Source organism: Alosa sapidissima, chromosome 12, assembly GCF_018492685.1.
Source record: "Alosa sapidissima isolate fAloSap1 chromosome 12, fAloSap1.pri, whole genome shotgun sequence".
Lineage (NCBI taxonomy): Eukaryota > Metazoa > Chordata > Actinopteri > Clupeiformes > Clupeidae > Alosa > Alosa sapidissima.
Window position 1 is genome coordinate 10,578,856 of NC_055968.1, and position 26,306 is coordinate 10,605,161.

Below are 26,306 nucleotides of genomic sequence, written 5' to 3' on the forward strand. Positions count from 1 at the left end.
CCCGCGTGCTTTCAAAATATTGAAGGCTCAAGGTCACTTGTCACAAGGTCATCCACTCACGGGATGTGACACTATTGTCATGGAGTGGAATACTCAATTCTGATTGGTCACTTGTTGGTCATTCAACAGTCGCCCTTTGTACGGGGGAAAGCTGTGATGTCCACACAGACAGACTGACCACAGGCACACACTAGTTGTGTTTGTGACACAGCTATGCATTTCTAAAGGACTAATGGTATAATTGGAAGTCCATACTGGGAGTAAAATCATTTCAGATGATTACAATATTCTGTGTTAAAAAATATTGATGTCTATGTTCAAAAAGCATGTGAGGCGCGCACTGATGTATATAGGATGGTGGGTTGTCATTATAGATGATGTGGTAGATATAGTATACAACTTGGTATACACCACGCTAAGCACTACTGTAGCTGGCTATGCCTATCCATACAATGACACAAAAAAGAAATTTCATGCATGGCAGCAAACCCTTCAGTCAGAGTTTGACCACATCTGAGAGCTGTATAAGATTCAAACATATGGACTTGAAAAAAAACCCAAATATAAGTCAGAAAGAATCATGAAAGGCTGTGATTACTTTCACCAGAAACCGACATAACTAGTAACTCGCAAGCAGAAAGTAATGTCACTGGTCACTCACAAGCCCACTGCTCTGTGCATTTGTCCGCGTGAGAGACATGAGGTAAAAGCCCCATCAGGTGTGAGAGTGTCCACTGTAGGCACCAGCGTTTGGAATTAATCCGAAACAAAAACAGGATTGTCTAGACTAGACCGTGAGAAGTCCACAGAAGTAATACAGATAAACTGAAAACTAATCCATCTACAAGCGAAGTGAAAAGCAGCGAACCTGGTGTGGTGTGGTGCCTCGTCTCGACTCAACTCTCTGATTTCACACGTGATTGATGAAGAAGACAGCAACCTGAATCAATTTTCAAATCAAAGAGAGAACTGTCCAGCGAGTGACTGACACTTGCGGGCCGTGCTACTGTACACTGGGACCAGGCCGTATTGATTTTCTTGCAAGACATTTCTGCGTGGGGGAAAATAACAAACGTGGGCCTGCTCTCATCATCGGCCTCCCGCAGGTCTTGTTTTCCACTGGCTCAAAGGCAGCACAAGTGTTTCTCTCTCTCTTTTTTTTACATTCGTTTACCAAACACCACCATGCAAATCAGACATTTCAGCTTCAGCTCCAAGCTGTTGTTACAGCTCAATGATACCTCTCAGGATTATCAATTGTATTCTTGCTGCAAAACAATTAGATGTAAAAAAAAAAATGTAATGATGATGTACTTAATTGGATACAAACACCCCTACACACACACACACACACACACACACACACACACACACACACACTTTCATGGTGTCTTAAAAACAAAACTGATAATTTATGATGGATTTAACACAATTTCATGAGAGTAATTCATGGCAAAATAATTTGGGAAAATTCATCCATTAGTAACAATAAGTGAAAAAGGAAGTGCTTGATTGAACAAGACTTCCAGTCTATGTAGCTCCCTTCACATGGGACTCATGACCATGTAATGGGGTGTTACTATGGAGAGCAACACAGTTCTTGAGACTGAACCCTCTGACCTCTATTAGCTGGTTTGTGTTCTGAATTCTATCCTTTGAATCTCTGCAGATTCTGAAAAAAAAACAAGTTGTATTTATGTTTTCATTCATGAGCAGGTTTGCTCTGCCTCCAGCATAGTTACGATATGACAATTATATACAGTTAATGTTTTCTGATGATCTTATAAACAGAGTCCATTCACACAAATGTAGAGAGAACATTTAACACATTAACCACATTGTAAGTAAGCTGTACAATAAAACTCTGTAGACTCTACTCATTGAAACAATGATGATTAAACAATGTGTCATGACACAATGCTATGACGCACAAAGCATGCTGAGAGCGAATTAGCTCAGGAGGCATGGTCAAAAACACTCATCCCTGAGGAGCATAATGTTGGCTGACACGGCCGATCAATTAATATTCTTTGGGCGGCTTCTCCTCAGATTAACAGTCTCTCATCCACGGGCAACAGAGACCTGGCTGTTCCCTGTCTGCAGAGCAATCATGTTCCATTCTCTGAGCTGATAATGCGACATAATGGATAACACAAACAGAGCGCAACACAATATAAACCTGACTGGCAGCTTCAACCCCACTAGTGGATGATGCCATCTCTCATTTGAACTCCATATTAGCATTCAAGTACTCCATGAGATGAGAGAGCATCTGTAAACTGATTCTGTCCTACACTTGCATTATGTATACTTTGTATAGACTGAGAAAACATTGCTTTAGAACAAACAGAAAAAAAGCTTGCCAAGAGTACGACTGATATTTTCTGTGTTCCCATGAGGTTATTCATAAGTGCTATTATGAAACGAAGCTTGTTATTCCAAACAGTCAAATACTCAGCATTGAGACCGAGCGCTGAGCTCTCTGTTCCTGTGTATTGGGCTGATGAGAAGTGTGGAAGTGGACTCTGCTGATTATTCTGTTTCAGATTTATGTCAAGCTTCTGCGTCAGCTCCCTGCCAATACGATTTTTTCATGATTGGTGACTGTATTTTTTATCTAGATAAAGGTTTGAAGAATCTTCATCTTTCTATTTTCACCTATGTTGGACTTTAGCCAGTTCCTGGAAGGTATGGTATGAATTCTAACAAGTCACAATGTCTGCTTCTGTCTGTCAGGGCAGGGAGAGAACTAATGTGAACCTCCCCATCTAATACATGTGCCTGTAACCTTCTCTTCATCATCTAGAGTAGCTGTGAGTGCAGACAGCAAAACCAAAAACATGGAGGGACTCCTTAATTCACTTAACCACATTTAAAACTTTGTATGCACCTCACAGCACTGAGACATCATACTGAGAAGATGGGGCCACTTGCCCAGAAGAAAGTTCATTGGCAAAGATTTTGCCATCTCTTGAGGCTGAATTTCAAATTAATTTGTGACCAAAGTGTAAACACACACAGACACATTTGATCATTTACTTGATTATCCTGTCCCATTGCTGCTTGCTGGGATTGCATCACGACATATGCTACTGGAATAGATTTCTCGTTGCTTAACCAGCAGAGCCAAGGTCTAATAACAACTCACAGAATGATTTGATTTCTAAGGAGCATGCACACACTAATTTAACACATCTATGCTAACGCTGTGCTATAAATGATTTTGGATGAAAGATAAATGACCAAATAGTCTGCTCTACCATTAGCCCTACTGGGATCAGGCAAAGCTATCTATACATTTCCATATGAGACATCGCTATGCATTTGGGATGCTCTTCACAGCCCAGTTTCCTGTGAAACATCAGGGAGTGCCGGCCGACTGGATGACGGACAGACGCGTCGACGGCTGTCATCATACTCGGGCGCACACAGACACGTCTCGGCCTCTTGTTGACTGATTGTAAATGGGGGGTTGAGGGCTCAAACAGCAGGATGACACCCACGCTGACACGCATTTGTTTGGGGTGTTTCTTTTTTTTTCCACAGCGACCCTTCACAGCGCACGCGGGTGCGTGGCCTGTCTGCACACGTCTCCACATGAAAATGGATGGATTTACACCACTGGCTCAAAGCCCCTGTCTCCAGGATGTGTTTTGGAAGAAGTTTGGAAAAGCAGTAACACAAGAGTGGATTGATACAGGACACTTAGTTTACCTTATGGTTTCAAAACAGCGTTTCATTTATTTATAGTGAGACAATATTCTCTGACTCGGTCTGCAAAGATGCTTTACATATTTAGCCTTGATGGCTTTTTAAACCATTCAAATATAAACCATTTTAGAAAATCTCCCTTGTCGCACCTAATTGCATGTATATGTTCATCCAGTAAACCACTCATCCTATATGAAATGTAATTTATTCACAAAGCTGCTGATATTTACATGTTTATTGTAGATTATATTTTATTACATATTTCCTCATGCTAAGAACATCCATTCTTAGTTTAATCCAACTAAGGACAATGCATGCAGTATATGCATGATATCACCAAAAGCATGAATTCATTTCTTTGTTTATTTAAAAACAATGTGGAAAATTAGGGTGGCTGGTGTTGTGACACACCAGGGCTACAGCGATTTCAATTAATGCCGGACTTACATGACTAATGTCTTTAAAAAAAATCTAAGAGACATTTCAGAAATCAGAGTAGTAAATAATCCTACACAACATACAAACATAAAGCGGCAACCAGCTGTGCCGAGGGCTAATCCACTGAATCCCTTCCCTCTTTAACGGGCAATCCAGCCCAAGATTAGGAGTCCTCCGCAGTCACACCTTGCCCACGTACAGTCTGTCTCCGTGCCCTTATCTCCTTATCTCTTAAAAACAGCCCCTGATGAGAGAGCCGAACGGCATGCGGTCCCCCCCCCCCCCCGCCACTGCCGTCGATGGCGCTCCGTCCCCACCAGCCAGCAAGATTCCCAATCCGTAATGGAACACCGCCGCGACGGTGCTCCGACCCACCAGCCACCGAGATTCCCAATCCGTAACGGAACACCGCCGCAGCAGCGGCAGAGGCCACCAGGTGTGGTGAAACCTTACCCCGAGAAAGGCGATTCACCAAGCCGAGGAGTACAACAAAGAGATTAACCTAGTTAGATCCATGCCTCTGCCACACTCGATTGTGTGCGCCGCTCAATCTTGTTAAAGTCTGTCCACACCAGTTTGCTGAGCGGACTGATGCAATGTGCAAAGTGTTTCCAGATTAGGGCTTCTGTAATGACTTGTTTTGTAGCTTGTTTGTGAATTGGGGATAACGGACAGATACAATCTGCTGTGGAAATGCCAAGCTGAACAGGACACATCCGCTAGCAGAAACTGGCAGCACAGACACACACAGCTTTTTGGAAATTCTTCTTCTTCTTCTTTTCTTCCCTAGGCATGTTTGCTTGACAGTTTAGGAGACAGAGACTCTAACTAGTCAATCTTATCAACACACACACACACACACACACACACACACACACACACACACACACACACACACACCCTAATAGGGCTATCCATTTTTATAAATTGAAAAGGTTTTTGGCAGGGAGTGAACTAGAGGTGTTTGGGGTTTGTCAAGTGGTCGCTTAGGTTAGTCTTCCGCTTCTGCTGTCAAGAACTGCACTTGACTCTTTGAGGGCCATTTTGACGGGCCAGGTCATTTAAAAGTTTCAATATTATTTTAATGTCAAGTGTTACATTTTATAACACTTGAACTAGGCATTAGGAAAAGGGGAGCTTCTGTAGAGAATGTGAGATTGCTTGAGACGGCTAGACATTAGGAGCTTTTTTAACAGTATTGATAAAGTTGGGTTTGAACTTTCACACCCTTAAAGGTGTAGGTTTTTTAACATTTCCAGTTCCGCAACAATTGAAGGTTCTAAAATTCTATGTTGAATTCAATGAACCCAGATATTCTTTAGAACATTCATTTCCCAACATTCCCGTCACACCGGTGTGACGGTACTCCTTTAAGGGTTAACAGAGTAGTTTACCCACACATTTGCATACCACAATAAATATGCAATATGTTCCACAATTACAATATCTCAAGAGCTAAAACACATTTGATTGTCTCTGCATATACAGAGTGAAAGCCTTGGGCTCTACAACTCTGTCTTATGCCATGTTTTCTTTAATCATTAGGTCTAAGCCATTTGCATTCCTTTCTTACAAATATAACACAAGTGATTCATACATCAGCACGACACCCCTCCCCAAGTCAAGGGAGAGGAGGTTTTCACAACAGTTGGAGGAGAAAACAAATGATATTACTCAGGAAGAAGAGGAGTCTGAATTCAGATCACCCTATCCTGCACAAACAGTTCCCCTGCCATTACAAATGGAAACGACCAGATCCCAAGTTTCTTGGGATGTTAGACAAGGAAACAAGCCTGAGGCTATAAATCTTGCTGAGCCTCTTCAAAAGCACAAACTTCGAGTCATTTGTAGTGCGGCTGTAACCCATTTAATTCAATTATAAAAATGCATTAAAAAGATATTACAGGCAGGATGCTGTTTAATGAACCATGTTTACTTGGGATATTGTTTATAATGAACTAATGCAGACTCATTCCTACAGTTAAAACATGGAATCTCAAACACACGAGGAGAGAGAGGCCTGTTCCAAACCAAGTCAAAGGTGAATTGGTGATGCTCAACTGCAGCTATTTACCTAAGATGTTAACTGGTCAAACTTTATATTAACTAGCATTAAATCCCAGCAGTGGTCAACATAAAAAAAATCATTTACTACAGTGATTAGTATTAGTTAATGTTTCTTAATGCAAAGGTTAATGATTTGTTCATGTTAGCTAATGATTTGATCTTTTGATAATTAGTGGTGGACCTGGAGGTGAATGGAAACATAGAAAATAAGAGTATAATACTGCTTCTGGTTTATTAATCCTTACAGTAAAATGCATTTACTCATAATATGGTTAATTCAAGGACCTTGTTCTATTAACATTAAGGCAACTGAGTCTGAATAGTCAACCGTGGTCAAAGTGTTAAAAATGTATGTGTATGTACAATTACTAACAGGGCTCTCAAGTGTCACGCATTGAGCGTGACAGTCACTCATTTCAGTCTTTTGTCACGCTCTCCCGCCACACATTGTATTTCTCATGCAGAAAAACTATTTATATATTTAGTATGCTGCCTCAGTGCCCAAAATGTCTCAAAATCAAGCGCGTCTCCCCTGGAGTTGAGCCTGTCACTTATCAGCCAATCAAAAATAACGAGAGGGGCTACACAATAGCCAATCAGAAAATAGCACTATTGTATCTGGGTAAGATTTAACGCAACAACCAATGAAAAAACGTGTATCCTGGAATTGTTGAACGTGAATTATTGAACGCGAACCTGTTTCGTTCACCTTGAAGCTTCGAGCATCAGTTCATGGTTTCAGCACAGAGTAAGTCATCTTTTAATGTTACAACAAATACACAACTTGTTTGACACAAACAATGACAACGTGACTGCTAGAGAATGTTTCCCAGACAATTAGCATCAGTTGTTCATGACTGTCTGTAACTTAGCCAACAGTTTCACAGCCTGTTCATTGACAACACTTGCTCAGAACAAGTAGCCTATGCCTAGTCATAGCCTACTTTCGTTCACACGATGACTGACATATTGTCACATTCTAAACATCTCTCACTCCAAATAGGCTTAATCATTTTATTAGCACTAAACAAATTAAAGTGTATTGCATAGCCTATTGTTATAGGTCACTTTTAAAATCATCATATAATTATATCCTGGCCATGGATGCATTAATCATTGCATCTGCATTCAAAAAATTCAGGTAAAAAGCAATTAAGCATCCTCTCATTCACCTTGAGAGGAAAGCCCCCTAAAAGGTCCAGGTTAGTAGATGCTCAGAGGTGGTGGAAAAGCCCATTATTGAATTGTCAGTGCCATGTGTCAAATCTTTTCTTTTGCAAATCTGAGCAATTATAAATTATACTTTTGCCCCATTTTGACTTAGGAGGGCATTGCTCCTACATACTGTAGCCAATAATCAAATGCCTGCTCTCTTTTGGAAAGCTGAGACACTGTTGGAAAACAATTAGAATAACTGTGTGATGTAGCCTACTGACACAAAGTTACAAAGGCTAGATTATTATTTTCTTTTTCTACTAACAAGCATCTTTGAACTGACCACATTTCAGCCCTCTAGGTCTTGACTTGAGTCCTAGCATTAGGTCTTGTCATGCTGTGTGCAAAAGTAGATCAATATAGAATGACAACATGAGTACTTTAGACCATTATTTGCCAAGATATGCTCATGCATTTGGTAAAATGCCCTATGAAAACTCCCCATAGGACTTTGGGTTATCCAAAATGCATACAGTAGGCTACTGGCAATCAAATGCCTACTGCATATGAACCCCTTATAAGCATAATCTTTGTTAGTCGCTTTGGCTAAAAAAGCGTCAGCCAAATGTAATGTAATGTAATGTAATGTAAATAACCTTGGCCTCAAATGAAAGGTAATACTCTGAAGTTTCATGCTTGCATTTGGATTGTAGGCTACTTCAGGTTCTGATATAACTACACTAAATATAGAATAATTACAAAAAATACAAATCTTTACAATTTCTATTTCAATTCAACTGGTGTGTATAAGATGGGCTATATTTCTGCACAACTAATATTAGATCAACTGTTGACCGACCTGGGGCTGGTGTATGCTAGCTGGTGATGCTAGTTGCGCGTGTAAATCCTCACACCCCTAACCTTAAGAACGGCTCTAACCGCTGAGTTGGAAGCTTGGGCTTTTAGCTCAGTGGTTAGAGCGCTCGACTCCCATGCCGGTGTGTTGAGGTGGCGGGTTCGAGGGCCGTGAGCGGCGGACGAAACAACCTCTGGGACATCTGAAGGCATATTATTAAACAGCAACAAAAAATTGTAGTATTATTAATGAAACACCCCCATTCTCGCAACCCGTCTGACCAGCAAGCCCTTCAACCCCCGGACGGGGGGGGGGGGGGGCGAATTGTCGACGGGGAATGTCACTCTTGCCTGTCCTCAAAACTTGAGAGCCCTGAATTACAATAACAACCTAATCACAGAATGCAGAATACATAATGGCCATGTGATGCACATCACAGAATATGGCATCAGTAGAAAAGACCCAAGTCTGTTTGGGGATGTTCATGCAGCTGGACATTCATGCTCATGGAGATTGTATTCTGAAGCCTTACATAAAGTCTAATTAGTAATGCACCAATGTGGTCCATGCAAAAATTATATTAAAGCAAAACTCTCGCCAAAATGCAGGGTCTTTTTGTGAATGTACACGAGTCAAACTTTTGTTTAAAAGCATAATTACGACGAATTACGAATTTTGGGTGAAATGGAAAGGTTTTGAACAACTCACTTTAGCGGTTGGCTTTTCCGCCATCATCTTGCCAGGCTGTTGGTATTAAACAAAAGTTTGACTCGGGTACATTCACAAAAAGACCCTAGGTTGCATTTTGGCGAGAGTTTTGCTTTAAATGGATCAGGCGGGAGTTAGATTTCACAGATCCTAACTGCATGATTATGTCTTCATCTACAACCTAACTTTAACAAAACTAAAATAAAATATTTTTATGCCTTTAAATCAGACAGGACAGCAGAGAGAGTGAGAGGAAGCAAGTGGAAAAGAGAGATAGGGTGGGACTGGTAAATGACAGAGGCCACGTGGACCCCAATATCAGTGTTTCCCACAGAATTGAATTCTATTTGTGGTGGTAGGTTTGCAGAATTAACTGTTTTTAACAAATCATGGTTATGATGCAGGTTTAAGCACGATTTAGCCAGTGGACTTTTATGACAACAATTGCAGGACTGTTAATGTTTTCTTTAAACATGCATGTAGGTCTGTTGAGAGACAAGGGGAGGCTGCACAAAGGTGCACATATCTCTACAATGAACCAATTCCATCCAATTTAAAGTACAACATGCAAAATCATTGTGTGGTGGTCAATGTTGATATTGTGGTGGGCCGCCACAAATAAGTCAATGTATGGGAAACACTGAATATGGTATGGGTGCTGGAACCAGTTGCGCCACAGCACCCCCCAAACCTAAAAGAATGTTGATGTGTGAACATCTCCATTTGGGTGTGCTGGTCTCTATCCTAGCCTGTTGGCTAGTTTCTATGAGAGAGTTCAGAACTCCTCCTGTTAAACCAGACAGACACTGTTAGATTTTGGTCTGATTTTAGCCCCGACATCAGAATGAGCTACACAATAAACAAACCGAGTGTATTAAACGGCACTCATTCACTCACAAACCCAGTGTATTAAACGGCACTCATTCACCCACAAACCCAGTGTATTAAACGGCACTCATTCACTCACAAACCCAGTGTATTAAACGGCACTCATTCACTCACAAACCCAGTGTATTAAACGGCACTCATTCACTCATTCACTCTCATTGTCTGTGCTTGCTGATTAGTTTGGTGATTGTAACGTACCTTCTGAGCACTGAACATGAGCCAATGCTAACACGAGGCAGCAGACTGCTGATGTTCGGAGTAAGAAGCAGGCCATTGCGCTTGGTCTGGACGCTCCCCACATGCTGGACAGAATCGATGGCGGTTACAGATGTCGGGGACAACAGCTCTCAGAGATGATCATCATTGATCTTTTCACCTGCAGAGCAAGAGGAGAGGGACTTAATGCACAGATCAAAAGAGACTAGCACCTTCTCTCTATGTTTCTGAAACACAAAATGTTTATATCCACATTAATGTATCATATCAGGTGTTTTAAAAATGTTTTTCCTTGTTTTTTTTGCAGAGTGAAAACACATTTAAAACAGAAAAAGGCCACAAATCCACAAAAAGTTAAAGCCAGCCGGGACATAATCCAGCCGGCGGAAATCCCTTTAATAGGGACTAAGAGCTCACCATTTGCATGGGGGCGTGCCCGCCATCCCAAAGATTTAAGCAGCGGGGTACCTCAGAGACAGCAACGTAAAAACTAACAAGCAAATTAATACGCAGCAATCTGCCTCCAACATCCTAAACACACCGACCCGCCGGTCCCTCTATCTCTCCTTTGCTCTGACCGTCTGCCTTGCCTGCCATCCTCTGTTCCGCTTATTCACCTTCCGGAGTGCGGAGAAAAAAAAAACGCTTAAGTCAGTCGGCATGCAGGTTTGTGAGCAGAGCACGCTGCGTGTATCTGCCTGTATTAGCAGCTATGCTTTGGTGCACATGTTTATCGCGCACGGAGTGCTGCTTCGCCACTACCCCACCGGGGCCGAAACAAACCCACCAGGGGAAATAAGGTCGCTGCAGTAACCAGGCGCACAGGGCCCCATTAAAAACAGTTTCACTTTTTGGGGGGGGTGAGGAGAAAACAGACTGTTTTACAGTTCCATACTGACGCCATCACCAGGCCTCAAGCCAGCAGAATTAGAACAGATCAATAGAACGTTAACGTTTATGTAACTGTCTGTGACACAGATTCCAGAAGTCTACAACGAAAATCTTATGTGGATTAGAAGTCCATTGCCTATGATGAGAAGGATTTTGAAAGACGTCAAACACATAGATTTTCCAGTGCCCGCACAGCAGTTTGGAACATTTTGTTTAAATCCTTCAAAGCCAGATCAGAAATGGTATTCTCCAACACAGTGGACTCTTGACTGACTCTTTAAAAGCAGGTTAACAGAAGAGCCTCTTTCTGTGAAGGCCTTCCTTTGGAAAAGTAGTGTTCAACTGGGGCAATGCACCACAAGAAAGAAGGAAGTCATTGTCTCTGCTCTGAGTCAATATTTCACAGCATGTAGAGGGGGGGGGAGGGTGAAAAAACAAGCAAAAAAATAGGTGTGAGGAGAATGATATGTGAAGTGTGAAATGAACCCATGACTCTGCCATTGACTGCACAGCGTTTTAGCAGAGGAGCCATGGGAAGATCCACTGGTTCATCTACCTACAGTAAGCTGCTGCAGGAGCCATTTTGTGTTTGTTGGTTTTAATTTACATCAAGTCCGTAGTTGAACATGCCAGGGGAGGAGGATATAAAACAGTAGAGGCCAGAGCAGTACCCCCCCCCCCCCCCACGTAGAAATGAAATAAATAAATGATGGAGGACAGATGCTCCTTTGTGTGTGTGTGTGTGTGTGTGTGTGTGTGTGTGTGTGCGTGTGGAGTTAGGTGCTCCGTAAATCGATGATAACAGTTTCGTACTTTAATATCTTTGTGTCATGCTGTGCGAGTGTTTAACATACTGATCGCCGGAGACCAAAGGCAAAGACTAAGGGAGTCAGTTTGACTGCCCTGCCCCTCATTACACACACTGAGCTCTCCCGGCTCTGCAGGAGGCCTTTCTGCCCATAAGCTGCTGCAAGCATCGCTCATCAGCCCCACTTAGGCCCATCTCGAATTCACACTCTTATAGGTCTGGAAATGAACATGCACACACGTGCACACACATGCACAGATGCGCACACACACACACACACACACACACACACACACACACACACACGCACACATGCACAATACAAACAGACATTTCTTTCTAAAAGGGCACAAACACTGCTGTGTGACCGTACGGGCATTTCAAATCCTGGATCTTAGTGGAAGGGGTGGGAAGACTTGCCATAAAAATTAAGAGTGCAACGCTATGAGCCAGCCCAGGTGTTAGATGGAAATTAGGACTGTAAAGATGAGAACTCAAAGGAAAACATCCAAATTCAGAGCTGGCTCTAAGCCACAAGACAGCTGTTACAACACCTGACCCAAAACAGGACATCGCAGCTTTCAGTCATTATCAAACTAATAAAAATTGCCCCCACGTCCACAACCTTAGGTGCACTGTATTTAATACTTACTTTCATTGATTAGGTGCACTGTATTTAATACTTACTTTCATTGGTTAGTAGAATGCAATTCAAATAGCAGAAAGTCCATAGTATTAAAAGGTATAGTTAGTTTAAGGGACAGTGTTAGAGCTAAGGTTGTTCATTTGAAATAACATGATCTTACATTGTAAGTACACTGTACTAAAACATGTGATTTATTATCCTGTTTGTACATTGTACTAACAACATTGATTCTGAAGTGGTACCTTATTAGATGTTGTCACCAGGGAAAAGGACAACAGAACAAACATGCAGACATTTCATTGTCAACTGCTGTGGGGGTTTTTTTCTCTCTTTTTTCAGCTTGGACCCTGAGGCTATTTCTGCTGTTTACCCAGTGGATTCTGACAATTATGCACAAATGATCAGGTGTGTATGGGACTTCATATCTTACCAAAGGAAGAAATATCAGGCATCTTCCTAATTTGAACAAATTCAATAAATTCTGTCCAACAACAATAACTATCACTCCTCCAGTGCTAGACTAGCATCTTAATAGCATACTGACACTCAGTTGCAATAATTTGATTTAAAAAAACTTTTTTCTTTTTTTTCATTTAGCTGATGCCTTAGTCCAAGTGTTTACAGTTATATAAGTACTAGTAAGTAAGTAAGTGTATACAGTACATATGTATGTACATTTTACCTATGGGAACCAGCTGTGTGTCACAAAACATTTTTCCAGAGACTACTGAGCCACGGGACCTGACAGCCTCCTCCTCAGCAGTAACAGCTCATCTGCATACAGTAGACGCCGGAGCTACTGCTGTCTTGCCCGTTTCCATTCCTGTCATGTTCCCATTCTGTACGTGCACTCTGGCCTGAGGTTCGAGGGCATGTATAAAAAGCACAGGGTGCACCACCTCAGCATGTTCCCCTGTGACAGAGGTGGAGGTTTTCGCTTGCCACTCATTCCTGATGCCTGGGGCCACTGTAGAGCTCTAGTACCCAGAGACTTCACCGTTACAGGTTTTAATATTGGCTGACTACATGCTTAGCAACAAAGAAAGTGCTCAGTGTTCAATGCTCAGCTACATAAATCTGCAGACAGTGTATCAGTGAAATGTAAAATGTAGCATAAGTTAAAGAATAGAGTGGAGAATAGAGAAGAAAGAAATGACTGTGATTAAAGGACACATAGTACTAGAAGCAAGACGTGTTTTATAACTGGAGACTTAAACGAAAGAATGTGAGTAATCATGAATGAAGAACTATTTTTAAAGAGTTTTCAGAAAAATGGATATAGGAGATAATAGCAGATTAGATATTAAGGCCGATTCAAAAGAAGTGGGTCTTCAAATGTTTAATAATTTAATAACAATAATAAGATCTTTGCGATAAAAAATTTAAAAGAAGACTTGCAAAGTGCATCTACTACACTCTTCCAAACAAGCGCTTCAAAAAAAGGAAGACAACCATTACAGTTCCGAAAGAAGATTGGGAGAGGCTGCGAGCCGAATGCCACAAAAGGAACCAAGAGACAAATGGAAAAGAATGTCAAAGTCTCTTAACAAAGCTGAGATGTGTCGTGGAAAACTGGTGTGGAGGTTACCAAAGAAGAATGGCATTTGTGGGCCGTCCTCTAATGGAAGGCATGGAAAAACAGACTTGAGAAGAGGAGAAAGGGACTTGGACAAGGGGAGGAGGGAGCCTGAATGAGCACAATGCACAATTGACAGCCTGCAAGTCTTGCTTGACCTGTGAATTAACCCCCAAGCTTTCATGGAGCTGCATGAAGGACCTCGAGTTTGGATAGTTAGGAAAGCACCTTTACAGTGGCGCTATGTGATCTGGAGCAAATTGTAAACAAGAAAAAATATATATAATTGGTAAACAATTAATTCATAAGTGTGTTTAAATGCTAAACAAATAGCACTGTGTCTAGAAATTAAGCACAGATTACAATTCCATAAATGCGATGCGATATATCTAGGATTCGGAGACTGAGGACCCTTTAAAAGAGTAAAAAAATGGAAAGCAGAATAAAAGTGCATGGCTTCAAAGGGCTTGCAGAGAGGCCAGTGATTTTGTGAGCAATCGGAAAATCTTTACTCCTGCGATGAAGCACTGGGTCAGTGATCACATGAATCATGTCCCATTGAGTCAGGCATTGGGGAGAGGGGGGGCAGGGGGGGTCCACCGCTGACCCACCGCTGGCTGAGGGAGAGAAATACAGCCAAGGGACCGACACTGACACACTGACCACGGCAACGACGTGACTTAGTGCAGCTGCTATGGCAAGCAAGCAAGTGCACACACACACACAAACACACACACATGAGCACATGCATTCACAGACAGACACACACACACACACACACACACTCACACTCACACTCACACTCACACTCACACTCACACTCACACTCACACTCACACTCACACTCACACACACACACACACACACACACACACACACACACGCCCTACTCTGCCTAACACACCCAGGTTTCCAGGTCACTTCTCCTGTTCTTAGAGGAGTGGGACACGTTGTTCACCCCATGCTCTACAATCAATAAGAAAAGAGCAAGAGAGAGAGCAAAGGGTGTAGGTGTTCGCAGTGTGACTCCTTTTTAAGAACGTACAGCTCTTTGAACAGTGAAACCAAGCTTCCACTGCAGAGCTGAGTCTTGCTGTGAGGAGCTGAGGTCCTTTCTCTGCATCAAAATACAGAAATGGCAGCTTCACTATACAGGAACAAGGAATAGGACGGAGCTGTCATGTTGAATAGCAATAGCCTGTCTTGCAGTGAGTGTATACATCCATGAGACTGCTCTCGTCCGCCTGGTGTCATATACACACTAGTTCATCAGTCATATTTACTGGTTACCCAGCTAATCGATCAGAGCTGCCCTCTTTGATTTAGGCTTAACGCTACTCAATGAGACATCCTTGGATTGAACATTACAGAATATGCTGAATTACTGATGGATATTCTGCAACAGTCATATCTCTCAAAATGAGCATGTAACAGCACAAAAAACAGCAAGAAAATACTAGCAAATACTAACAGCAAGAAAATACTCAATCTCACACTTTCTAATGTTATTCTGGCTGCAATTACTCCATCTGCTATCACTTAACATTCACAATAATTAGGAATTAATGTTTCCATTAACAATTGTTTTCCCCCATAATTTCCTGCAGTAACTATTTCTATTTCACATAGACGATCAGACTATGCTATTTGGAACAAGCTGCTGTGATAGCAAAACATTTTTACACAAATGTTCTCACTCTTGTGCCAGTTACTCCAACAGCACTTGCCCTACCATGTCCGAGGTCAGTTCAACATTACAAATTTACACATGCCCGATTGATTATTCTTTCATTGCTTGAATCAAATAAAGAGTGCGTACAATGTATCTCACTGCAGACATGAGCTCCCCTAGGAATGTAGGGCAAGCTCAAAAACCTTAGCAGCATTATCTCATTATTCTCTCTTAATGGTTCTCAGAGTCTAGGCCTTTAACCAATCAGAGGCTCAGGGAAGTTCAGAGAAGACAGGGATTGGGCCTCTAAGATGTCAATCAGACTCTGGGCAGGACAGGGGAGCAGATAGAAAGGAGTTTGTTTGATTAAAGCTAGCCTGATTAGCAGCCAATCTTTAAACTTAACCTAAACTTTAATGTTTAACAATACTTCAAGGTGTTTTTTGGTGGAAACGTCTGTCAGACAGACACAAACAGGACTTCTGTGGCACAGTGAGACTGGAGGCAACTGTGCAAAGTTTCTTTTGTTTTTTCTTTACTTTCAGAAAACGCAAACACCGAAAGCTGCGCCGCAGGATACTGGAACAAGATTGGCATACAACTGAGAACATGAGAAGCAGCTAACAATACAAGCACAACAAGCCAGCTGCATCTCTCCTGAAAAGCGTCGAGTGCTTATAGTCTAGACAGGTAATCAGAGCATGCAGACAAGATTCAGGAGATGATGAAACAGGTAAAGCGGACAGGTGATTAGAAGGAGATGTGGACGAGAAGCCGCAGGTAACACAGTGGAAGACTTGATGAAAGCCTGAGCGACTGACCTGATGAGGCTTCATTTATTTGCACGTAAGTTTCTGTTTGAAATTTCTTTTTTTTTCTATCCATACATTTAGAAATCAAGCTGGGTCCGCAGACACTTGCCATGGTGTGCTGCATGTTGTACCATGAGAAAAGGCAAAACCACTGCAGGTACTAAAGTTCAACACATTTCCAGAGGTCTTTCAAAGTAGCCTATTTGTCCTTACAGCTGAGAGATAGGACTACACTCATTATTGAAGCCATAAAGGACCTTACACAATTCAGTTTGTCAGTTAAATGCTGAGCACATGCCTGCACTGGAGGCTGGGCTTACTCTAAATTGATTGATTGGCAAGACTATGTTGTTGCAATTTCAGCCCCAACAGGTTGCTGTGGTTAAAACTAGATGTACCGCAGAGCGGTACAAAATATGACCGCTGCCCAGTCCAGCATATTTTTTCTGAAAGGCCTATATGATTCTAACTCTCACTAAATTGCATTATCCACACTCAATTCTCACTGGTATCTGCTAGACAACAAGTACCAAAACATGATTAGTTCATAGATTTCACATGTAAAATTCATTTTATACAACCCCACCCCCATCTTGCCTGTTCATAATTCTGAGAAATTCTTGAATTGTGTGCATGTGTGCGTGCACACGTTTATGTTTATGTGTGTATGTGTGTGTGTGTGTGTGTGTGTGTGTGTGTGTGTGTGTGCGTGCTTGTGTGTTTGTCTGCGTATGTGTGTTTGTGCATGTGCATGCATGCGTACATATGTCTACTGTGTGAGTATGTGTCATACGTATGATTACTGTGAATGTATGTGTGTGCGTGTGTATCTGTTTATGCACATGTGTATACATGGAATGGGTTAACATGACCCCTGGAGGCAAACATACAGAAAAAATTGGTCATCCTAGGCCCTACGGTTCTCAAGATATTCACAGAAAACTGTGTCTGCCCTACCCTCCTTTCGGGGGGTCCAGTCCAGCGGGGGGGCTACAGATCAAAACGAAAAACGATGGTTCCATGCTATCCATGTGGGGTTACATGCCCACCAAGTTTCGTTTACCCCGGTCTTTCAGTGTCCCAGGAATCCTAATTTTTTGCTTTTTAATTTTTAACTAGGTGGCGCTATACATGAAATAAGTGGTAATGGGATGGGTTGACATGCCCCCTTAAGACCAACATACAAAAAAAGGTGGACCTCCTAGGCCCTACGGTTCTCGAGATATTCACAGAAAACTGTCTCCGGCCACCTACAGGCCAGTTGGTGTATAGTAACATAAATGAATTTATTGTGTGGCCCCCCATGAACGGAATTCCACAAAACTTGGTGTGCATTCAGAGGGTGTCATAATGATCCTACACTTCCAATTTCGTGCAGTTTTGACTATGTTAGGTCACAGATACCTGCGATTACAACACCTCATTTTTACTTTTTTGTGTTTAACTAGGTGGCGCTATACATGAAATGAGTGGTTATGGATTGGGTTGACATGGCCCCTTGAGATCAACATACAAAAAAAATGGTCCTCCTAAACCCTATGGTTCTCGAGATATTCACAGAAAACTGAGTCTGCCCTACCCTCCTTTCGGGGGGTCCAGTCCAGCGGGGGGGCTACAGATCAAAACGAAAAACGATGGTTCCATGCTATCCATGTGGGGTTACATGCCCACCAAGTTTCGTGTACCCCGGTCTTTCAGTGTTTCAGCTTCGCTGCGCGGCGGTCATAATAAAAGGAACTTGGTGAATGATATGGTGAATTTTCATTTCGTGAATTTAATCGTTTAGACTAATCGACTAGTTTATAAAATAGCTGATAGATTATTCGATAGAAAATTAGTCGTTAGTGCCAGCCTTAGCCCTGTTTGCAATGCATTTGTCGTGATGACATTGCTTCAAATGATGAAACAGGGTTTCCGAGCTCCTATTCCTCATGCTCGTTTGGTACCAAGAACACGTGGCCTGGGCTGTACCTTCCGGGCAAATGTGACCGATTTTACATCAGTGCATTTCCTTTGGGTTGGAACAGGAGTGAGAGAATTACAAACAACTATATCAGAGCCTCTTGTGGCAGTAATATGATGTCTGTTCACACCAACAGAACACACAGATGTATTGCTCACTCAGCCTGGCTCTCTATGGCTCCAGTTAGCTTGCGTCTGTACATCTGAAAGCAGATCACAACACATTTATATGCTATGTGTGTACACGCACTCAGAGAGCCAATCCCACAACCTCGGTGCTACTGTCACCTTGCATACGGACGGAGCTACTGTAAGACTGTAGAGTTTCAGAACATACGTTTATATCAAAAGGATGAAAATACATATCAGCGGCGCTAATGCCGTGATCAATTTAAGTCAACACTACTGAACGAACGTTAATGAAATATTAACAGAGAGCATTCATTCTCTCCAGCCAGCCTTCACTGTATAGTTAAAAATGCAACACCTTTTGCAACAGCAAACTACCTTTGATTTCAGTGAAATGATTGACGCGCAAGCCTCAAGTCACAATGTATTTTATATCACGTTACATTGAGATGGTATCCCACTGTTTAATTCCAATATGACTTTTTGCCAAGGAAAGTCATTTTACAGTAATAAACTGAAAGGGGTGGCTATATGTTAGCTTTTCTCTTTTATTTATGTACTGTACTATACTATTACAGCATTCAGTTTAATATACTTTATTAAGTATTAGGATACATAAAAGCATTAATAGCGGACTGTAGCCACATTTCCCCCGATATTCTTAAAAAAAGTGCTTTGATTCAAAAGGGGGGGAAAAGTGTGTGAGTTCACAGTTCACACAAAGTGTGTGTGTGTACAGTTCACAAACATGTTGCTATAGTGATGTGAGTAATATGGAAAATGAGATGTCTATGAGTGAGAAGAAACTTCACTCATATAGGCCTACCTCTTCATGGGATTCTGCCATGGCATTTTGGGGAAAGATATGAGTGTTATAAAGGGGATATGACGCTTTTGGTCTAAACTCGTATTTCAGACTGGAACCGGTGTGTGTTGACCACCACAGGGACAACAATGGGACAACTGTGCCCAAAAGCTAATAAAGATGTTAGCACTAGAGTGCATCATTTATTAATTCAAATATCCAAACAGCTAGCCATTTTGCCATTTCCATAGGCTGCTGCTTTGAACTGTTTTCACATTTAAAGCATAAATAGTGAAAATCTGATTACAATAATGTAAATGATTGGGCAAATGGAAAACATTTCAAAAGTCTTTTTGCATCTTTTGTTTGTCCCTCACTTGAGGGTAATCCACATGCTGCCTTATATAACATATGAGCATTCACTGGTGATGTTATGGGCCTCTACATTTCTGGCGAAGGCGCCAAACTTTCAGCGCAGGTTTCATACCTCATTAACTACCGTATTGATGCTCTATGGAAACTGAAGAGGAGTGTCTTGAGTGAAATGTGAAATTGTCATTTCCATTTACTGATAGCGGAAACTACTCTTTTCAGCTGACGCACGATAAGGGTAATTCCTCCGGTGCCGTTAAATGGTAGTGCCACCAGATGCTCCTCGTCTAAAGCATTAATAAGCTGACATCAATACCGCCAGATAAAAATGAAGGTTGAGAGAACCCGAGCTCCACCACTATACAGGTGTCTCATGATAGTGCCTGCCTGTCATTTACAAGTTACAACACTTATTTCTCCTTTCGAAAATAAATCAGATAGCTCCCATGTTATGTTATAACACTACGCATTATTTGTTTTTTTGGTTTTTTTTTTTAAAACGCATATATATTTTCCGGAGACTAGGCAGTATGGAGCCCATCTGAGGGAAGTTGTGCGGTACGTCTTAAGGTGTGGTGACAAGGCCTTATAGAAAGCCTCACAATGTCCCTGTGTCAAGCACCGACAGACACGTCGAGGTGAGGAGTCAAAAATCAGGATTTGCAGACAGGCAGAAAGACTGAGAGATACACAGACAGACAGCGACAGGCAGGCAGACAGACAGACAGGCGAGGGAGTGGATTTGACCCGGCCCTTTAGCGGCCGCGCTCTCCGAAACAGCCTCCTCTCGGCAGCCTTTGGTGAATAAAAAAAGAGGCGCTTGCCGAATTCCCTCAAAGGTCCCTTAAGCTCATCATCTCAATTTCAACAAAATACATCAATATTTAATTCACTCTGCTGCAATAACGGCAGTGTTCCTGTCAAAACCAGCCGTGCACATGCTCTGAGCTCGTATGTGAAAATGGGGGGGTGGAGTATGAGAGGGGGGGTGAAGTCGAGCTCATCTGTCAAGTGGAGTAAATCAGCAGAGTGCAAAGGGGGAGCATCTTTACTGCGGGGCGGTCAAAACAGCCATTCTCACCCTTAATCTGGACCATCTCTCTAGACGGAGAAATTAATAGACTGCTTTATACATTGACCAGCAGTGATTTAACCCTCTTTTAAAAAAAAGAATAAAAGGGCAAACAAAAATAGGCCTACTTCTTGCGTGTTTTGTTTGGCTAACATTTACATGTAATTCCATATGTTTCATTGCCCCAACAGCTTCCTTCATAATATTTCTCACAGACGGGGCCAAAATGAGCTGCAGAGCTGTAAAAAGCCTCCTCCGGCCCTCTATTAAGGGCCTGATCATAAATAATTCACCATGATCGTGAGGCATTATTCAACAGGACGATTAATTTTTAAGATAGAGGAAGGCAACACAAAACATAAATTGGGTGGCACAAAAAAAATGTCCAGAAAATGCTAGCATTCAAAAACTGTCAAGAGCCAAAAAAAACCTCATCTTGCCTGAATTGACTGGCACATTCCACAATCAACCCGTGAAAAAGGACGATATTTCTGACTACAAAAGATGCCATGCAGGCTGAGCAGTATGTTAACCCTTTCCCTTCGACCACTTTTGTGACTAACTAATTAAGCCTTTGTGTGCCAAAAGGACAAGCTAAGCAGGTGAATAGCAGCCATGTAACCAATTCTCAACCCTAGACATGAGCAAAAAGCAAACTGCAGTTTCCACACCAACAACTAAAACTATCGGGAAAAAATCTGAGCATGTCCCAACCCGCAACAACACAAAAGTGTAGTTTTGCACGGAATCGAAACATTTTGTCACACAGCACCTGAATAAACTAGAGATTCTATCCGTTGCATATCAAATTTGTGTTCTGGCTAAAGTTTTCAGCACCAATTTTCGCCCGAAGACTGAAGATGGCAAATCCTGATGTAAACAAGCTGTATTGCAGTGCCACGAATGAACAAAAGACAGAGAGACAGGGCATATAGGAGCTGGAGCCGCCCTCAACCTGCGCTGTCAACAACAAATCGCCATGAAAAGCCATGCTAACAACCAACCATGTTTGCCCAATCATATAATTATATCAGACACCTACACAATCAATTTTAATGCAATATCAGTACAAACCAATTGTAACACAGGTTCCAAGCAGTATGTGCTCTGTTAGCAACATTTTGAGGATGTGTGTGTGTGTAGTGAGTGTGTGTGTGTGTGTGTGGGGGGGGGGGGGGGTATCTAACACACATACACCCACACACACACACACACACACACACACATACACTATCTAACACACTAACACACACACGCACACACACACACACACACACACACACACACACATATATAGACAGGCACACACACAGATAGTACCCCCATTCGCTCACACCAGACCATGACCAGCCAAATAGACAGACACTAACGTTAGTCACATCAGAGGATCTCGAGATCAGAGACAAAAACACAAGGGAAGACTCAAACAAGGAGGGTTGGGAAGCACAGGGAAATGTTATCGCCCAACATAATTCAGTTCTAGTCCCGGCTATCAGAAAACAGACGATTCACACGTACAGCTATGGACTAACTAGACAATGCTTTCAGTAATTCACAAAGCCTTTCATAGACTGGCACACAGGAGAAATAAAAGAAGCACAAAAAGATGGAAGTAATGATATATTAAACAAGTTAGAGAGGATATGAAAAATACAGCACTTGGAAACATTGGGTCAATCTAAAATTAATGGCATGCCTTCAGTGAATCAAGACCAGCGAAAATCAATTCCCTGATCGGTAGTGACCTTAGCCCTGTGAAACAATGGTCAGGCTCATTACACTATTTCAGTACAATTATTACCAAACTCAAAATACAGTAAGTGGAATGGAGCGTATCAAATCTACACATACTGTATGCTAAGAACAATACACTCAGTGTGTTTCAAACAGTTGTCCAGAGAGAGAGAGAGAGAGAAAGACATAGAGAAGGGCCTTATTAGCCTTTCAATTAGATCCAGTTTCAGTGTGAGTACTGGTGCACATCCCCGAGCGACATAGGCCCAGAGATCTTGAGTGCTACTCCTAGGCCTTGATTGTGTTCGGATCGTTACGTTTTCATTAACATGTGTTAACCACGAGGCCTTCGGAGCGATTGTGATGCAAACGCAGATCAGTACGTGCAACCCCGTACCTAACGGCATGCCCTAACCGGGCCACCAGCCTGCTCTTTGTTCTGCAGCGGACGACTCTTTCCAGATGTAATGTGTAGTAATGCAGGCTCCCTTCAGTGAGTGTCCACAGTGTCCCAAACAAAAATCTAAAATGTGTCTCCAAGGTCTGCTGCAAGCAGTGCGGTGTACACATGAAGAAATATATTTCCATACATTTAAAGCTGTGTGTGTGTGTGAGTGTGTGTGTGTATGTGTGTGTGTGTGCTCTCCACAGGGGAAGACAAGGACAGATAACACTCAATTTCCGAGGACAGGCCACGTTTTAAAAGGAGCAAGTATGGCGTCCCGAAAAGCCGGCGTCTGGCAATGCTAAAATATTTCGGATGTAAGAATTAGTGGCAAGGTTATCATCTTCCGCCACCCTCAGCAGGGGAGCCGGCACAGCAGTCGTCTCTGCTGCACACTGAACAGTCTAGATATGCAGCGCACTCCGGTAATAGGCTTTACACATCTCATTCGGAGCTACTATGTCGACGTGCTCTTTTTAAAAGAGAAAAATCCTGAAAGGTTGACACTTAGAATGGTAAGCTGGATCTCATGTCTCAGACGGTGTCGGAGCTGCCAGGTTGCTGTAAATGAACGGTGGACTTACAGTCGATTTATTACACACACTGACTGCTGAAAATAATCAGGGGTAAAACTGACTGGAACTGAATGAAATTCACACACTGGTTTTATGGCATGTGTGCAGGTCAATTACCATGACAACATCCTACTGATGGAGAAAAAACTGCCTGAAAAAAAATAAAACATGTTATCTTCAAAACGGCACCTTTTCAAAGGTTTCTCAACGAGAACCCTCCCTTGGTAACTGCAAGCACAGGACCAAACAACAGAAGATTATCTTGTTGTGAGATTAATGTGGATTTGGCGAAGGTAATTGCGTAAATAGTTGAAATCCTTGCTTCCGACATGATGGAACAATAAAACCCACCCACGTCTGTACGTCGTACCCGACTGCTAGGCCGGGCACCTCAGACCAAACAGACAGACACAAAAATGGGACACCGTTTAAATCTGCTCAACCTCCGAATGTATGAAAGAAAACTCATGCAATGAACCAGCATGATGTATTCAGAATGAAAGGAATGTATTTAATTCTACAAACACACTGACAATATTAACTCATGCTCACAAAATAATAATAATAATGAGAAGAAATAAATAAGTAAACAAATGGACCAGAACAGTTGAAGTTGAAGAACTGGTTTAAAAAAAAAAGTTATCAGAGAAAGCAAAGTCAATTTTACAGGCTTTGAACAAGACCATTTCTACGGCTGCTCTTTACTTCCCCCAAGGCCCTCTGGACGTTCTTTTGAAGGGACTGGTGTTAGAGCGCACTCTTGTCGGTTTAGCCAATACTCCATGCTGCATCCCCTGAGGTGAGGAGCTAGAGAGCACCATAAGACACCGCTCCGAGCCAACAATGGAGAGTGGACATATAGGGTATGTGAGTGAGAGAACGAGGGAGTGTTGTGCATTGCAATGAGGGATTGGCAGGTCTGACTGACTGCCCATAGACTTGGGAACATTCTGCGATTGTTTAAGGGGTGCAAGCACTGCAAGCCATGAATTAGGGACATCTGTTTCCAGAATGTTTCTTTTTTTGTTGTTGGTTCTTTATTATTATCCTGTGTGTGTGTGTGTATGTGTGTGTGTGTGTGTTTGTTTGTGTGTGTGTGTGTGTGTGTGTGTGTGTGTGTGTGTGTGTGTGTGTGTGTGTGTGTTTGTGTGTTTGTGTGTGTTTGTGTGTGTGTGTGTGTGTGTGTGTGTGTGTGCATGCACTATTTGTGCACTTTCAACAGTGTGCAAAAGAAGCTACCACCTATCGTGAAGCTCCCCTTGTCAAAGCCCAGGTTTTGTCACTTGGAGGATTATTACGGTCATCAACAGAAGGGGACACACCAGTCAGCAGAAAATGGGAGAAAATGTCACCTTTCAGCGCCAGACACTAGATAGGAACGTCTCCCTTTGTACTTCGTTTTGCCATGACAAACTCTCTCCCACACCCCCAGCAATTTTACAAAAACGACACTATGCTCCAGACCAGCTTGTTTCAGTCTAGATTGTCTGGGTTTGACCACATTATTGTTATATGCTACAGGAGAGGCTGGCTAGGCCAACAGCAGCTATTATCATGCCAACTGTCCAGAGCATGCATGCCCTGGCCGTTGTCAAGATGAAAATCGGCGAGGTGGTGTTTTAGAACAATGGTTTATAGACCGTATAATGTGTCTCCGTCTCTGCAGAAAGGTGTCTTCACATCATCACAAAGGTTTACTTCTTACAATACAGACAAACCTAACGGGATGTTATATACTGTTATGATGCCATTTCAAAATATATATGTTTACTCAAGGTATTCTCATATCATTTTAGCAAAATAGATCCATCCATATCTGAGATAGGTAGCATCTTGATGGAGCCACTCCATTGAAGGCCCTATTCATCACTCTGGTGTTTTAGTTCTGAATGCACACATTGCCTGTTGTATTGTATACCCCACAGAAAACAATAATGTTAATGTAAGATTTAACTCGTGTTCCACAATCATCTCTTACTTCAGACAGGCCTCACTGTTGCTCACATTATATCAATGAGAATAAATTATTAGGCCATTTTTTAATTGAATACCGGTATAAAACACGTTTAATTAGCTCAGATCTTCTAATATCTCTTTAGTCCATAGAGAGATGTTCACAATATTTCACTGAAACATCTTATGCTTTGAATCGCTTTTATACACACTCACAAACAGTAAATTCCTTTATCGCGCTGGAGACATGAAGCAAAGAAACATAAAAGAAAATCAAGTGAATGCAACTTCATATATGACCTACAAAAATATAAAGAATATCAAACATGTATTATATGTAGAAATGTATAACATACCGTATGTGTTTCCAAGCAAGACCGAAAAATTTTACAAATAATGGGTTAAACTGTTTTTTTTTTTTTTTTTTGCTGTTTCATAAATGTTTTGATAATAATATCTGTGTCCTTCTGTACTCCATAAACCACTCACTCCCCAACACACTCCCCAACACACTCTCCAACACACTCTCCAACACACTCTCCAACACACTCTCCAACACACTCTCCAACACACTCTCCAACACAGAGTGAAAATTACAAGAGAGCCTTGGTTGAGGGTGTGACACCACTGGCCCCCTCCAAACAAGACTTGCACCTCTCTCTCTCTCTCTCTCTCTCTCTCTCTCTCTCTCTCACACACACACACACACAACCACCAAAGAGAATGAAAATAAGATTCTTGCCACCCCCCAAAAAATATTAATGGCGTCTCTGTTGAGAGAGAAAGAAAGAAAAAAGAAAGAAAGAAAGAGACCC

At 42.0% G+C, this 26,306-nt stretch overlaps 1 protein-coding gene across 30 annotated transcripts in view; it reads right to left on the reverse strand.

The window, feature by feature from the left end:
- Nucleotides 1-26,306, reverse strand: part of adgrl2a (adhesion G protein-coupled receptor L2a) — an 81,399-nt gene that overhangs the window by 50,652 nt on the left and 4,441 nt on the right. For all 30 annotated transcript variants that reach the window (XR_006021090.1, XM_042056729.1, XM_042056731.1 and 27 more), the window contains exon 2: nucleotides 10,022-10,199. Coding sequence is in view for 29 of the 30 variants with exons in the window: in XM_042056729.1 (XP_041912663.1) it covers nucleotides 10,022-10,124 (103 nt within the window). In the remaining variant the exon portion in view is untranslated. The remainder of the gene's footprint in view (nucleotides 1-10,021; nucleotides 10,200-26,306) is intronic.